Source organism: Petromyzon marinus, chromosome 4, assembly GCF_048934315.1.
Source record: "Petromyzon marinus isolate PM22_M1 ecotype Great Lakes invasive population chromosome 4, UKy_Petmar_22M1.pri1.0, whole genome shotgun sequence".
NCBI classification, from domain to species: Eukaryota; Metazoa; Chordata; class Hyperoartia; order Petromyzontiformes; family Petromyzontidae; genus Petromyzon; species Petromyzon marinus.
This window is the reverse complement of record NC_133670.1, coordinates 15,907,068-15,922,039: the sequence shown is the minus strand read 5'-3', so window position 1 is coordinate 15,922,039 and position 14,972 is coordinate 15,907,068. Positions and strand designations below refer to the sequence as shown.

General features: G+C 48.3%; 1 protein-coding gene and 1 long non-coding RNA gene across 6 annotated transcripts in view; one reads left to right on the top strand and one right to left on the bottom strand.

Annotated features, from left to right (window-relative positions):
- Window positions 1-7,878: 7,878 nt before the first annotated feature.
- Window positions 7,879-13,080, top strand: LOC142908095 (uncharacterized). Its single transcript, XR_012931589.1, has 2 exons — window positions 7,879-10,102; window positions 10,222-13,080. It is a non-coding gene; the product is annotated as an uncharacterized LOC142908095 (long non-coding RNA).
- The window catches only part of LOC116938622 (1-phosphatidylinositol 4,5-bisphosphate phosphodiesterase delta-4-like), a 41,036-nt gene continuing 37,895 nt past the window's right edge, over window positions 11,832-14,972 (bottom strand). For all 5 annotated transcript variants that reach the window (XM_076058297.1, XM_076058292.1, XM_076058296.1 and 2 more), the window contains exon 15: window positions 11,832-14,352. In XM_076058297.1, the coding sequence (XP_075914412.1) occupies window positions 14,261-14,352 (92 nt within the window). In that variant the 3' untranslated portion in view covers window positions 11,832-14,260. The remainder of the gene's footprint in view (window positions 14,353-14,972) is intronic.

Below are 14,972 nucleotides of genomic sequence, written 5' to 3'. Positions count from 1 at the left end.
TTGAGAGCTGCGAATATATCAGCCATGTACGCTAAAATGAGAATGAACTCAGGATTTTTGAAGCAATCTGCATGGCAGTGTTAGTGCTCTTGCAAACACAGGGCTAATTCCACACGCATGGCAAAAACACGATTCAGCACCTGTCCCCGGGATAATCACCGAATATTAGAATGGAGCAGAAGTACCTCAAATTCAGAGCCCATTTCTTTACACAGCTCACTGAAGATGCGGCGCCTCAGAGCACTTTTTCGCACATAGTTCACACATTCCACCACAGTTTTTAATACTTCTGCCATTTTTGGAGGTAAGGTTTTTGTTGCCAACGCATGCCTGTGCAGAATACAATGCGTCACAATGATGTGTGGTGCATCGGCCTTTACTAGCGCACCAAAACCAGACTTTCTTCCCAGCATGACTGGAGCTCCGTCCGTACAAACTGCAGAAACCATATCCCATGAAAGATTGTTGTCTCTGAAGAAGTCATCCACAAGCTTCTTCACATCGGCTGCCTTCGTTGTTGTTGTAAGAGGCTTACAAAATAAAAACTCTTCTTTTATCATGTCGTCTTTCACATAGCGTACAAAAACAGCAAGCTGGCTTAGATCAGAAACGTCTGTGGTTTCGTCGAGTTGAAGGCTGAATTTTGCCGGGCTTGAAATCAGATCCGCGCCTACTTGAGCCAAGATGTCTTTACTCATGTCTTCTATTCTGTCACTGACGGTGTCATTTGAAAGGGGAATTTGGGATAATTTACCTTCGGCCGCTGTTCCGAGTATCAGATTCGCCATCTTTAATGCAGCTGGTTTCACAAGTGTTTCACCAATGGTGTGTGGCTTGCCCTGCTTTGCGATCAGGTAAGCAACTTCGTACGATGCTGTCAGGATCGGTTTGTTAACAGGTACAAATCCAAGAGCAGGCAGAGTGGCCCTTTCATCGAATCTGGCTCTCTTTACCCTGAATTCAGCAAGTGTTGTGTTCTTGTATTCCCCGTCTCCATGCAGCTTCAAGAAGTGTTCCTTTAGTTTTGCCGGTGCAAGACTAGAGTTGCTCAACTTGGCGTTGCAAATCATGCAGATAGGACGCTCACTCCCATCACGTTCCGTGATACATGAGAATCCATGTTGTACATATTCGTCCGACCACTTTCTTCTTTTGCCCGACATAGTTAGTATGGATAAAATATTAAAGAAATCACACGACGTACGACAACAACAGTCACACGTTGACTACTGAGTACGCACTAAATTCCCCGCAGCGCTGATTGGCCAAGCAGTGTAGCATGATCATCTGCAGCCAGTGATGGCCAAGCGGGCCGTGTGTGTCCGGACCTCCGTGGATGGGGCTCTGCCGAACCCCTGAGATCGACTCACCGAACCCCTGGGGTTCGATCGAACCCAGGTTAAGAACCACTGGTGTACAATAATAGGTGTAATCGGCATATGTGTATGCACTGGTATCTACTATGTACAACGACCTCTTAGATCTGTCCGTTGCGCATGGCGATCGCCCATCCAAGCACTATCCAGGCTCAACTCTGATGAGTGTCCGAGATCTAACGAAGTTCGGCCGATTTCCGATCGATTTGGTCAATCCCCGCTCAATAATTACAAATTCCATCTCCACCCTCCCCCCCCCCTTCAATTACAATTTACTTTAATGGTCCCGATGTCTCTCCCCACGCAGCTTTGCAGCTCCTGTACACGGCGAGCGGGGTCCCTCGTGTGCCCACCGAGTCATCTCTCTTAAAGCAACGTGAAAGTAAACTTAAAACTGAATCCGACCTCTCGAGAAAGCCCCCCGCTGTGTGGTTCCGATTCGCGGGTTGACATCAACCCAGAGTTTGACTCCTTCAATACATTCAAGGGCGGGGGGCGGGGAAGGCGTGCAGGCAAGGCTGGTGGAGCTTAGGGAGTGTTTTGTTCCTTCTGGAGCGACAACAACGGAGCCGATTATTTTTTTTGTTGTTGAGCAGGGACAGCTGCCTTTGGCGAGCGGTGACCTCAGCAGAGAGGAATCCCCTCGTGAGCGCATAGACTGCCCCCTCGCATGGCGACGGCTAAGACGGGCAGTGCGCCCCTTGCTCTGCACGTACACTGTAGTGTGACAACCCAGTTGAGATGCAGTGCCCTTGCCAATACCGTCTGGTGCTCACCGCAGCGTGCTTAACAAGTCCGACTCTTCTGATGAGAGACCCCCGAGGTCGAAACAGCTTGCTTTGGTTAAACGAATGCGACTGGAAAGTTATCGGTGTGCAAAGCCCACAGAGGCCAATGGATTAAAACATGTCCATTTATATTTGGCCGATTATAACGCATTTACTTACTTATAAAGAAAAAAACGTATACAGCAATGGGCGACATTAAATATGTTTTAAGGCGGTGTGTGTATGTTGAACCTCTTTGGTATTGACAAATATGTTGATTTTGTTATTTGCGCGTGTGCACCACTGCCAATGCAGCATCACTAATTAATGTAGTTTTACCTGTACCGTAGACCGATAACGATTCGATTCATGACGATAATATTCAAGGATTTATTATAAACAAACATCGATAATTGTAAAACTCGTGCGGTGATTCCAAAGTAATCAATTTTCACACGCACACATACATCCGTTTGTCGTTGAGTGTATTCGATCTTAGTCTACGGATCGTTACACCCGTGCTGTGTGGTGTTTGGTTGTACAGACAGTCCTCGACTTACGAACCCGCGACTTACGAACATCCACACTTACGAACCCGCGTCCTTGAAATATAAAAACATGAACATTGACTTAAAACGCGAACTCGAAATTTCAAACTGAACCGCGGAACTATTTTGTTCAGAGGAGTGATCCTCTGTGTGCATATGCGTGGACACGCGTGTGTGCAAAAGTGTGAGTGTGTGGGGCGTAGTGGTTAGCGCGCTGCGCTACAAACCCGGCGACCCGAGTTCGAATCCACTCATGGCCAACACCGGTGCCGATTATCTGAAACGGTCCTGGGACTGCCCTAGGTCGACTCAGCATCAAATGAGTATCTGGTGCGATGTGTAAACATCGCCACCTGGGAGACAAAGGCGGCCGGGCGTGGTGCTGGCCACCCACCCCCTCGTGTGCCGTTCCGGCCTTCATAGGCGCTACTCGCTAACAGCACTTGCCCCAACAGTCTGTTAAGGCTACACGGGGGATCGTTGTCGTTGGGGTGTGTGCCTGCGTGCCCCGTGTGTGTGCAATTGTGATGGCTCCTTGCCCCCCTTTCGAGAGGCTAGTAGCAGGAGGCAAGGTAAGTGAAAATACAAGTTTTGATTTATTTTTGTTACTTTGCTTAATTTACTAAACAGTATTTTTTAAAGTGTTCCATGCATATGTACACAATTTCTTGTTAATTATGAGTTTCACAATGCTTCCTTTTTTGTAACATTTCATAACACTGACCGTATCGGCATTGTGTTCCGACTTACGAACCGTTCGACTTACGAACGGACCTCGGGAACTAATTAGGTTCGTAACACGAGGACTGCCTAAACATCGAAATCAGCTCAAGCCGCTCGTGAATGTGACTTATGTGTGGTTACTCCCACTCTGAATCCCTAACCCCGCCCCCTGTGAAAACACACGCTGCTCCGTGCAGCTCATTTCGTCTCCTTGCTATGTCTCTCCCCCTCTTTCCTCCCTTCTCATCGCCCTCTAATCCGCGACATCGTGGCCCGGTCATTCCTGATCCCCCTCCTCTCCCTCCTGCCCAGTGCTCATGCTTTCTTCCTGCCAATCATCTTGAGCCACTCCCCTCTTTGTCTGTCCCCTTGACGCTTTGTTGGCTGAAAGGTCGATGAGATTTGTTTGACCGTTCATTTGAAAGTCGACTGTAGAGTATATAATTGAGATGCGCTATGTGCACAGTACATCTATTCTGTATGTAAGTGATGTTTTAAATTGTCATATCACCTTTCAGGGTTATAAGACGCACCTTTTCCTTTGTATATATCAATTCAAATGTTCGTTGAGCGTCTTGTAATCAGGTATGCGTGCGTGTGTGTGTGACCAGGTCTGTATAACTTTATTGTCACCGGGAACAAGTTCGTTTGGGGTGCGTCTTATAATCCGGAAAGACGATGTGCTGTATATATTTGCACAGCACATTTACAATATCCCGCCTATGTGTGCATGGATTAAAACACGTTCAACTCTAGATTCGTGTGAATGTGTCCACACATACAGTCCACGCGGTTAAATTATGAAATGTTTATTTAATCGGTTGTGCGCCGTCAAGCAAAATCAAAGATATCCAGATTCACAAAACCGCAAACGTTTAGGGCAAAACGAACAACGCGCGTTCACGACTTCACATCACGCACGACACGTTCGTTACACACTCACAAACACGGCACGGCGTCTGACACTCGGAACAACCCCTCGACATTTAAAGTTCCGCGTGGATTGCAGCACCACAGTTACCGTCCCGGGCCTCAATGTCAGTGCAGCATGTTGAGCTTCCATCGCGTTCATCGGAGGTGCGGGAAAGGCAACCAGCGGCGGCGCAGCGAACACGTGCGTAGCGCGTGGCCCCGTGCCGCGCCACCTGCCCAATAAACTCTGCGAAGCTACGCAGGTCCGACGTTGACATTGCAATAGAGTGCACTACAGTGCGTGCTGGTAACGTCTTATGAACGGATCGATTGTGGCTTTGTTTTTCTTCGCGTGAATTTCAATCCGTGGATGACACGCTTGGATGGTTCAAGAAGTTCAACATACATGCGTCCAAACATCCCCCCCCCCCCACCATGAGTGAAATTTGGCGTGGAGAGGTGTTCATCCAGCAGTTGTACGAGTGACTTGAAGCTTCGTTCTCCGCCGCTCGGTCACTTTGGACGTCATCAAGTTTTACCCAAGTGGAATATCGGCTTATCGGGGAATTGTGCGCCCGATTTTCAGATGCACCCTAAAATTGTCTCGGTACAATTTTATTTTAATTCGGATTATAATTTAAATATTAGTGACTTCAACTCGTATGAATTTCGACAACCAAATTGTGTCACGTGGTGTCTGTCACCTTTGTGAACCATAAGATAAATATAGAACATCAATGTAAATAATCCTAACATTTATTTCGTACTCCAAAATTGTTACATCTAAAACTCATGCCTACCACAGGTCGTATACGAAATGTAAGCAGTACAAATGCATTCTATCCTCAAGCGATGGGTTAATAACGTGGTTATTTGAGGTCAGGTATCGGTTTGTTTAGCATGTGAAAGGTTACGTATAGCTCTTCATTCATAGCAAAGGTGCGCGTTTGCCTTCGGTGATAACGTGTCCATAACTCGCTCCTTCACGACAATTATTCCTCGATCAAATGCTCTGACAAAGTCCCTTGAATCTTGTATGAGAACAATCAGCACACGCGCTCAAAACGACGTACGATTGGATAGAACACCATTTCAGAGATCGAATTCAATAAATGATATCGTAAGGACGTCAACGCCTTCAATACAGGAATCGCCGAGTCTCGAGACTTATTTTCAGGAGGGTCCTGCATTGGGATATTTGCTGTTCAATTCCAGTTTGTGAACGGCGAAAACCGGCGCACCCCAAGAACACCCACAGCAGGCATACGAGGAGGGGGACGATAACACCCCGGAGACCCTCGCAGACGAGTTCACGAACCCGCTTGCTGTACTGCCATCTGCCGGTCACTTCGCCAGGAATCAGGGTTGGGAGTTTCACAAATCTACGCGTGATCCGCCAACCCTTACCTCGAAAGCGCTGGAGGATTAAAAGCAAGCGCCACCGCACCCAGCCGAAACGAGACGAGCATGAGGCAAGCACCGTGCGAAATGTTGTGGAAGAGTTCGACACACGATCGCGACTGAGTGGCGATCTAAATTCTCATTGTGATTTAGAAGGGCGAGGGCCAGGCTGTCGCCAACCTGCGGCTCTTTAAAGGGGACTGCTTCGTGGCGCTGTTTATTGAGGAGACCACCGTCTCGTATTCACGTTGCACTTCTTGTTATTTTGGTTGCCTACCCATGGGATAGACACACGACGGTCGCGACTGAGTTGACACACAGTAAACCCTGATGATGTTATATAAATGCTAGAAAGCTGACATTCAGCAAAACGAACACAGCAATGCAGCGTCGTCTCGTCTACGCCGAAACGACTCGAAAATCCGAAAAACAAAAATGTGCCACCCAGGGCCCCGAGACTTACGAGCTTGATTGTTCTCACTCACAGGTCGAGGGTTCGCCGACAGAGAGTTCTTGCCTGCCATCTCAAACACACAACCCTCCTCATTCGTCACCCGACAGTATATATACACACGCACACACGTACTGCATCGAAACAAACTCGCAGGGCCGCCAGCCAACACACACACACACAGAGACGCAGTCTCCCCATAGCGGCGGGACACGGCCCAGAGTGACCGACCCCTTAGACAGAGACACAGACCCAGGGTCGGCTCCCAATGTTTGTCTCTCCTCCCCTCGCCGCCTCCACCACGGAGCGAGCGTGGCACACACCGCCGGTGCCACTGGACACGAACAGGTCGGCCCTGCTCGTGAACACCCGGGCCCCGAGGAACGACGCGCGGGGAACGAGAGCGGACTTCATCTGCCCTCCCTCCAACACGAAGGAGGCGGTGGAGGTCACCACGCCGCGACTGTAAAACACGTCCCGGTAGTGGCCGTAGTGGTGGCTGTTGTAATAGTGCTGCTGCTGCTGACAATGATAATGACGATGTGGGGGAGTCTTCAGCGTGGTCTGTATGACCGAAATCTCCACGTCGTCGTCACCATCATCATCATTATCGTCGTCGTGGTCGGTGTCGCGTCTCCGTTGCGTCTCTTCCTGACTCGTCCCGTCGCGGCCGATGGCCTCTCTCCCGAAGGTCTCGCCGTCCCCCGGGACGTAATCCTCGAGGTCGTCCAGCGTCAGAAGGCCCCCGTCCTTCCCGAGGACCTGCACCTCCCTGTCCGCAAAGTCGTCCCTCGCTGGCGGGACGGGTTCCTCTGAATCGCCGGGACCTTCCATAAGTTGCGGGATCTTCTGAACCTTATGGTCGCCCGGGACCGGGCTCGAACCCTCGACGCGGCGGGGCGCATCTCCGCGGTCCGCTGGGCCGTGGGCGTTCTGCGGCAGTAGGCAGCTGCAGCAGTGAGCCGCGGTCCACGAGAACACGGAGCGGAATCCCGTGGCCCAGCGGAGGTAGGCAATGCGGCGGTGGTGCTGCTGCTGCTGCTGGTGGTGGTGGCCGTGCTGCTCCGGTTTGGAGAAGCTGAGCACCACGGGTTCTCCCACGCGCGCCTTGCCGCGATCTCCATCGCCCACGAGGTCCACGGTGAGAGTGGAGCGCTGGCGGACACCCATGTGAGCACGGGCAAGGAGCGAGCGGGATTAACGAGGGATGGGGATGATGATGATGCAGAAGAGGCGTGAAGAGAGGAGTGAAGAGAGGGGAATGAGGGAAGTCTTGGGAGCGGAGTGTGCCTGCGGTGGGTGGGGGGTAGGGTTGGCGCTGGTGGGGGGGTGGGGAAGGAGACAGCCGCTGTCTGTGCGAATTCAGCAAAAAAGAACACCCCTACGTGGACGCAACCAAACTTCTCGCGAAGCCCACGGCGTCCGCAGTCCCTTTCTCCGAGTGAAAACCCACGCTGTAGAGGACGAAGGACTCTTTCTTGCGAAAGGTGACGCGCGCACAGGCCGTGTTCTCCACGCACGCCCGTCTGTCCGTGCCCCCTCAACCGGCAGCGCGCAGCCCAAAGACACCCCCGAAGTCCTAATTGAGTTGGAGGCGAAGCGCCGCTAATCAACACCTGAAAGCACGCAGCGGTCACCCCCCCCCCCCCACCTGCCTTCCACAACCTCCCCTCCATTCGCCCCCCGCCCCACCACTGGTTTAAAAAAATAAATCTGTCACCCCATGCCCTCCTCCTCCTACCTGTACATGGCGAGGCTATTTATGGCAGCCCTGTCGCTGTGTGGCCCTTCGGCAGAGGTGTAACAACCCACTCTCCAACACTTACCGCGCGGCAATTCGATGAATTGTCGTGTTTGATGTTTCCGATGGCATTCAAGAATCGATAAACATTTATTGGCGAATGCAGCGGGATCCTTGCGGGGCTGCAGGTGTCGCGTCGTCCCCGTCACACGAAACGCACGCACGGGTCTAAGAATATCGATCGCCGCGCGCACGATTTGACGTGTTTATATCGTGAGCCTGAGAATCGATGTTGATGATCGATTGGTTTATGGTTCCGGTGCGCGTGAGCGCGGAAAGAACTCGAAACGTCGAGGGAATGTGCAGAGAACACAGGGCATTTGCGTGCGCGAATTCTTCTGTGCGGTGATTGGCAGCCCTTTGTCAATCCACTGCTGGATGGAGGCCTCTATTCCACGCCGTGTCGGTCCAGAAAGGGCTTTTTTTAAAAAAAAAATCAGACTTCACCATGCTGGTCTGTTCGAGTTAGTCAAGGGAGGTGGCCATGATCGATTTGTATATCGCCAGCACTGATTATATTAACTGTGGCCGTTGATCAAACTTGCCGAATTCACAGCTACGTGTTCATTACTGCGTCACTGCTCCTACCCACTGTGTAACGTCGCTGCATTGGGTTTTTCGTGTTATAGATCAACATATTGGGAGCTGCGAGTAAATGATGGAGTTAATATATTTGATGTGTTATTTTCCCTGTATCACAATTGAATAATACCTTTTATTTCTGTACATTTGGAATAAGTTGTAGCGATTTTTGGAAGTGAATATATTCAGAAATGACGACAGCTTGGAGAGACCTTCATCCAGCAGTGGATAGATCATGGCTGATGATATTCTTCTTTTTTGTATAACAGTTCGTACTCACCAGCCTGGTGAAGCATGGTCATATCACTTTTGTGATTTCCGACACGTCGTGGGGAGACTTTGATCCAGAAATGGATCGACAAAGGGCTGTGCATTATTTTAGATCGCTTTTATATTTTACCCAACTTAATATTTAAAACCACCCAAAAAAACTGGCTCATAAACCCCGTTCAAACTTGCAGTGAAACCGACAATAAACCCCTGCTGTGGTGGTGCTTTAAGCCACGTGCCATTAACTTCATAAACGTGACGCTTGCATTTTAACTTACAGGGTTCAGGACTCTCCCACACTTCACCTAAACTCACAGAGCCAAAGTTGAGGGTTGTGGAGAAAACTAAACTCTTCCCACACGTGGTACCCGTGAGAAGATCGATGCAACAGCCCTAACTGACCAGCTCCTCTCAGCAGCTGCTGATTAATCATTGACCCCATCGTGTTCACTATCCCTGCTGCTGCTGCTGCGGCTCTCGTTTGCTCCCGACACTCAGCTGGTGAGCCACAAAGATCACTGCCTGCCAAGTGTTGTAGCCGTTACCAGTAAACAGTGGATTAAAATAAAGCGATAAGCCCATTTGAGATGAGATGTCCTCCCACGCAAGAGAGACAGAGAGATAACCCTTCGGTAGAGACGTAACCCGGCCGCGGTGTCTCTTGGGGACACGGTCGGGAGATTTGACGCCGTGAAACCTTTCTGAGCGCACGTGTCGCGTTCCACCTCGAGCCGCGCTTCAAGGTCACGCTCAGCAATCACGGCGGACAAAATATACGGCCACCCCCGTGCCGATGTCTGTCCGTGCGCACTCGGCCGGTGCCACATTGAAAGCGAGGTGTTCCCTCTCCCCTTCAAAACTTGGGTTTGCGCCGTGTGCCTTGCGGATGATCCCGATGCTGGCGTGGTTTCACAGCTGCAACGGCGGTGGGGTCGAGGGAGGGAGGCAGGGAGGGAAAAACGAAGGGCGGGGAGAGGGATGGAGGGAGGGTACCCGGGTATGAAGCGGGGGGCCACGGAGCCCCGAGCGCCTTAAAAGGGCCTTCGCGCCCAGCGGGTTGCGCGCCTGGTCCAACTGCCCCCGCGCATTCTCCAGGCGCCAGAGCAGAGTTTGGTCTCACCCGAGATGGCAGCATGTCCAGCGCTGCTAAGTTATGTGGCCGGAACGATAAAATTGAACGAAGTTATCACCTGTTGAAAGGCACGTTGGAAAATAAATTTTGTCTGGGCCCTTGGACTATCTATGAGGACGAAGACTGATATGGTCAGATGGTGCGTCACATGACCGGGCATAACACCGCATGCTACCGATTTAAACTGGTTGATAAGTTTTGGTTATACTGTATTTTGGTGTTATTTACTGAGACAGGTGTTGGACTGGCTTTCCACAGGTTGGCGATCAAGATGAAGAAGACCTGGGTTCAGGAAGACTTGGATTGAATGCTATAAGAGCAGACCGTAGAGGTTGAATGGAGACTATCAGCAGGAAGTGATGGCAAGGTGTGGTGGCATCTGCAGCATTTGCCATGATGACCTCTTGACCTTCGTCTGATGGTGGTGTAATCATTGGTTAGTGCTTTGTTTTCCATTTGTACTTCACTTTCTTTTCACTCTTGGTCTCCCTTAAATATCCCCCAATGGAAAATGGAAGCAATGGCAGGGCTGGATATTCTACGCTTGAGACATAGTAAGGATGAAACCACACACAAACTAATTAATTTTAAATTGAAACATTCCAATGCATGACCCTTATCTTGAGACTCCGTCTTTCACCACTCGCTCAAACTCCATTGGAGTTGTAGTGGAGGCTCTCACAACCTGAAACAGGAAAAGTTTAAATGATATATTGCGCTGATAGCTTGACCAGCACTGAGGAACTGTCTGATAGCCGGGACCGCAATCATTGGAGTGGACCTCCGATTTCCATGGTTGGCTACATACAGTGCGGAAACAGTTCAACATACATATGCAGTGGAGTCCGTCAGTGAAACAATTTGTGTACCAAGTTTGGCACTCACTCAACACACGGAGAATTGGCTAGGCACACAGAGATACAGGCCTCGAGCTCCCAATTTTGACGATTAGATCAAATTAATTTTCTCTCCATATTTCACAATAAGATTTGATTTTTAGTGAATAACTGCAGGGCTACCTCTTACATAAATATTAAATGAGGAATTCAAGTCAATTTGATAAAACGCTCTGCAATGGCTCATGCTTTGTTCGATTATGGTGTATGTATTTAACGCAAGCACAAAACCACTGAACAAAGACAATAATGAACACACCATAAGCAACCAAAACAATACACATTGCACAATGTGCATTGCGTAACGTGTATTGCATAGCTATTTTTGATCATATATGCACATTTGAACATTTTTAACTGGATTTTAGTAAACGGTTAGCCGGAACTGATACTTTTGAGACCGCTTTGCACAGATTGCAACATAGCTGGTTCAACAGTTTTGGGTTAACCACACAACCATACCCAAACATCAGTTCCACTCCCCGGTTTTCACAGTTGTATATGATGTTAACTATGATGTCACTAATAGCTTATTGCAAGTAAAAATTATTTACAACTTCCAAAACGCATTAATTCGCTAAAATATTGAGGATATGTAATTGTTATCCTGCGCACAAGCAGGATGAGTTTTGGTTTAAGGACATCAACTTTGTTACGCATTAAACGTAACTAGTTAACGACACGTTTTTGTGGGTTTGATGTAAAGCTCTCTGTTGTGTTTTTGGGCTGCACCGCGTATTCGACACGTCTGACATTTCGCTCCACATCCTGGAGTTTCTGTAGTTCACGAAAAAGCAAAACGTTGTGTAGCACGCTAAACAGCACTCAGTATAACTCGGAAACACATTGGGGAGAGGAACACAGTTAGCATTCAGACCTTACTGTGTCAACGAGGGCAGCGGTTAACTCATCGGACACAGTACATAAAACACACCCCACGTGTTCGCACACAGCTGCTCCATGTTACACAGATGATTGAAATAACGTTTAATGCCGACAAGTGGTCGATTTTTAGGTACAAACACTACGTCCTGCTTTCACAGTGACTTTTCAATTTACAAAGTTCACACATTCAAAGTTCACGTGAGATCAAATATGGGTGTAACAATTCAATAGTTGATCGATTAAATGTGAAGTTAGTGGCAACAAGTGACTGGAGGGGTCACGTGAACCCATTACATACATCGTATAAGAATCGAAAAACTCTCACATGCAATTCTACGTGTATCGTGAACTTTACATAATCGATATCTAAATCTTGACTTAAAGCTTTCGCGACTGCAGGAATTCATATTCTTGGGTCTTTCGGTAAAGTCACGTAGATAGTTTCAAAGAAAACAACAAAAAATAACAAAAAACTATGACGTTGCGATCACAACACAAGCGGTCGTCTTCAGAAAAAGGGGGCTTAGCTTCCAAGGCAAACTGTTTATAAGGGTTTGAAATGGGCGTAGCCCAAATGTCAACAGCCAATGTTAATGTAAGTGGTGGGCAGCCAACCCGATGGTGGTTGGTTTTTCACCAATCAAAAGGCTGCCAGGTATCTGTGACTTTACCGAAAGACCCAAGAATAGAATCGATATCTACCGATTGAACGACATTTCGTTATCCCCTGAATAACATGCAATACCTCTATCTCGCATATGAGTTGTCAAAAGTTTAGAGAACGAGAGGTCACTTTAAAACAATGTGACAGGTCAGATCGTTGACCTCGCATCGCCAAGATCCTATGTTTGTGATTCCAGGCAGTTGCCTGTAATCAAACGAGCTTCTCCAGTGTAGTGATTTGATCGCGTCAGCCCAGCCACCAATAATATAATTAAACAAAAAATATGACATTCAGTTTTGATAAAATTCAACCTACAGATTTAAAATATTGGTTTGACTGTCATCCGACGGACATTTACTCTCTCATACGATGAACTGGGCGGGAACGTGCTATGGGGGGTGGAAATATGTTGATCTCGGAGGTAGCTCTGCGATATCCACTTCTGTGAGCCCTTCTGAAACACAAAGGGCTGCATTGCTCTGCAAAAGATGTGGATGGAAGCTTCGTCACATTACCGGATGCAGCAATTGAGGGAAAATTGGAGGTAAATTACAAAAAAAACATCAAAATTATCTGGCTCACTGAAAAGCATCATTATGATATACAAATGGCATGCTTAAAAATGTGCACTGTGCATCGTTTTTCGGGTTTATTAAAAATAAGGCAGCGTTAGTCTGTGTGCACGTTTGACAATCCGTTCTTGAATACCTTTGACCATCTCATGTCAGGAGGTAGTCACTGCAATGAGACGTGGTTAATAGCTAAAATATCAGGTACATTCATGCACTAAAATATCAGGTACATTCATGCACTAAGCATAACAACGATGATCTCTTTTACATAGAGCTGTTGAACGTCACATTTGACAAGGGATTCAACGGAAGTAAAAAAAAAAACTGGAATGAAATTTTTTATCTATAAAACCATGGGCTATAAAAACAGGGAACTAAAACGCAACAAACACGTGCATCACACTGGACTATTTAACGAGCTGTGTTGGCCACGAATATCGGTCCATATTTACAAACAATACAAAACACGAGGAGCGATCTGATAAGACTTCTGCATCATTGTAAAATGTCTGAATGTAATGAACTATTAATATACGTGGGTGGTGGTGCAATACGATTAGCACACTGCGTTACAAACCGGGTATCCGACTTTGATTCATATCCATGGCTAACATCAGTGGTGAAGATCTCAGCCGGTACTGGGCCTCCCCTCCATCGACTGAACCATAAGTGACAACCTGGTAACATGCATTGTTGCATCCTAAATAAGTGCTTGTTAACAGCCCTTGCCCCAACTGTCTATATATACTATAGTGAGAACTTTTTTTTATTGCATATGGATAAATACATTAAGAACGCGTATTTGCAGTTATCTTTCATAAATATCACCACAATGCTTATTGAATGCAGCAGCTTCAAAACACGTATGCTGTGATGTACAAAAACGGAGAGTGCAATTGGATCACTATGGTTGTTAGCACTTCAGCCGGGAATGCATGTGGCCTCACAGCAGAGCACGAGACAGAAACAAAACAAACATCCAACGAAATAAACAAAAAATCTATAAACCGGTGGATTTTTTTGTTTAACTAAACACAACTCAGACTCCACTATCTTCTATTTCTGAACGAGCACCGCCACACCTCGCTCATCGTTATCTGACGGTCGAACCGACCGCACACTTAAACGGAACGCCGACACACTGGGGAGGGGGGGGGGGGCGCGAGGCGAGGGACAAACGCACGCCGACAGCGCTCGACACGAACGTCGCTCTCACGAGTCGCACTCTGCCCCGCTGGGGCTGCCGGTCGCCTTGCCAGTCTGCCCGCCTGTCTGCGACGTTACGTGACATTGGCAATCTTCACGTGGATGAAGAGGGACGAGGGCTCCACGCGCGTCCCATCACGCGACAGCAGAGGGATGTGGCGGTAACCTGCGATGGCGGCACACACACGCACGCGCGGTCAGCCGGGGCGTGCATCGTCAGTCCTGGAAATGCGAACGGAAGCTGTGAGAAACACGACTGTGGGGAAATGGAGGGGGTGGGGCTGAGGCGTGTGGCTCCTACATCAAGAGGGGATGGGTTTTCCACTTTCAGCAAACACGTATGAGGCCTCATGAGTGATTATAATACAGAGGCGATCTACGATGCGCCAGTGCTGCATTCACACCAAACCATTTGACAGCCTGAGGTTTAAACAAATACCTATCTGTCACAATTTATGGTTACGATTTTGTGCAATATTTTTTTTACATTTACATTGTAGTGAAGAGTAACACCTCTAGTGGCTGGAGGGGTCACGTAAAGCAATTACCGTAGAACATGTATACGAATGAAAATAACCGATGCTTGCACGCACAATTGAACGCATGTGTCGCGAGCGTAAACATCACTTTTAAAATCGGTTCATTGTTAAAGGCTGTGGATTACACAAGCGAGCCGCCTGCTCCACGTTCCAGTGATTCTATTTATCCACCGGCTTGTGTCGCTCGAGGCTGGAAACGTGACCCAGGGATTTGTCGTTCTCCCCACCCACGGCATCCCCACGACCG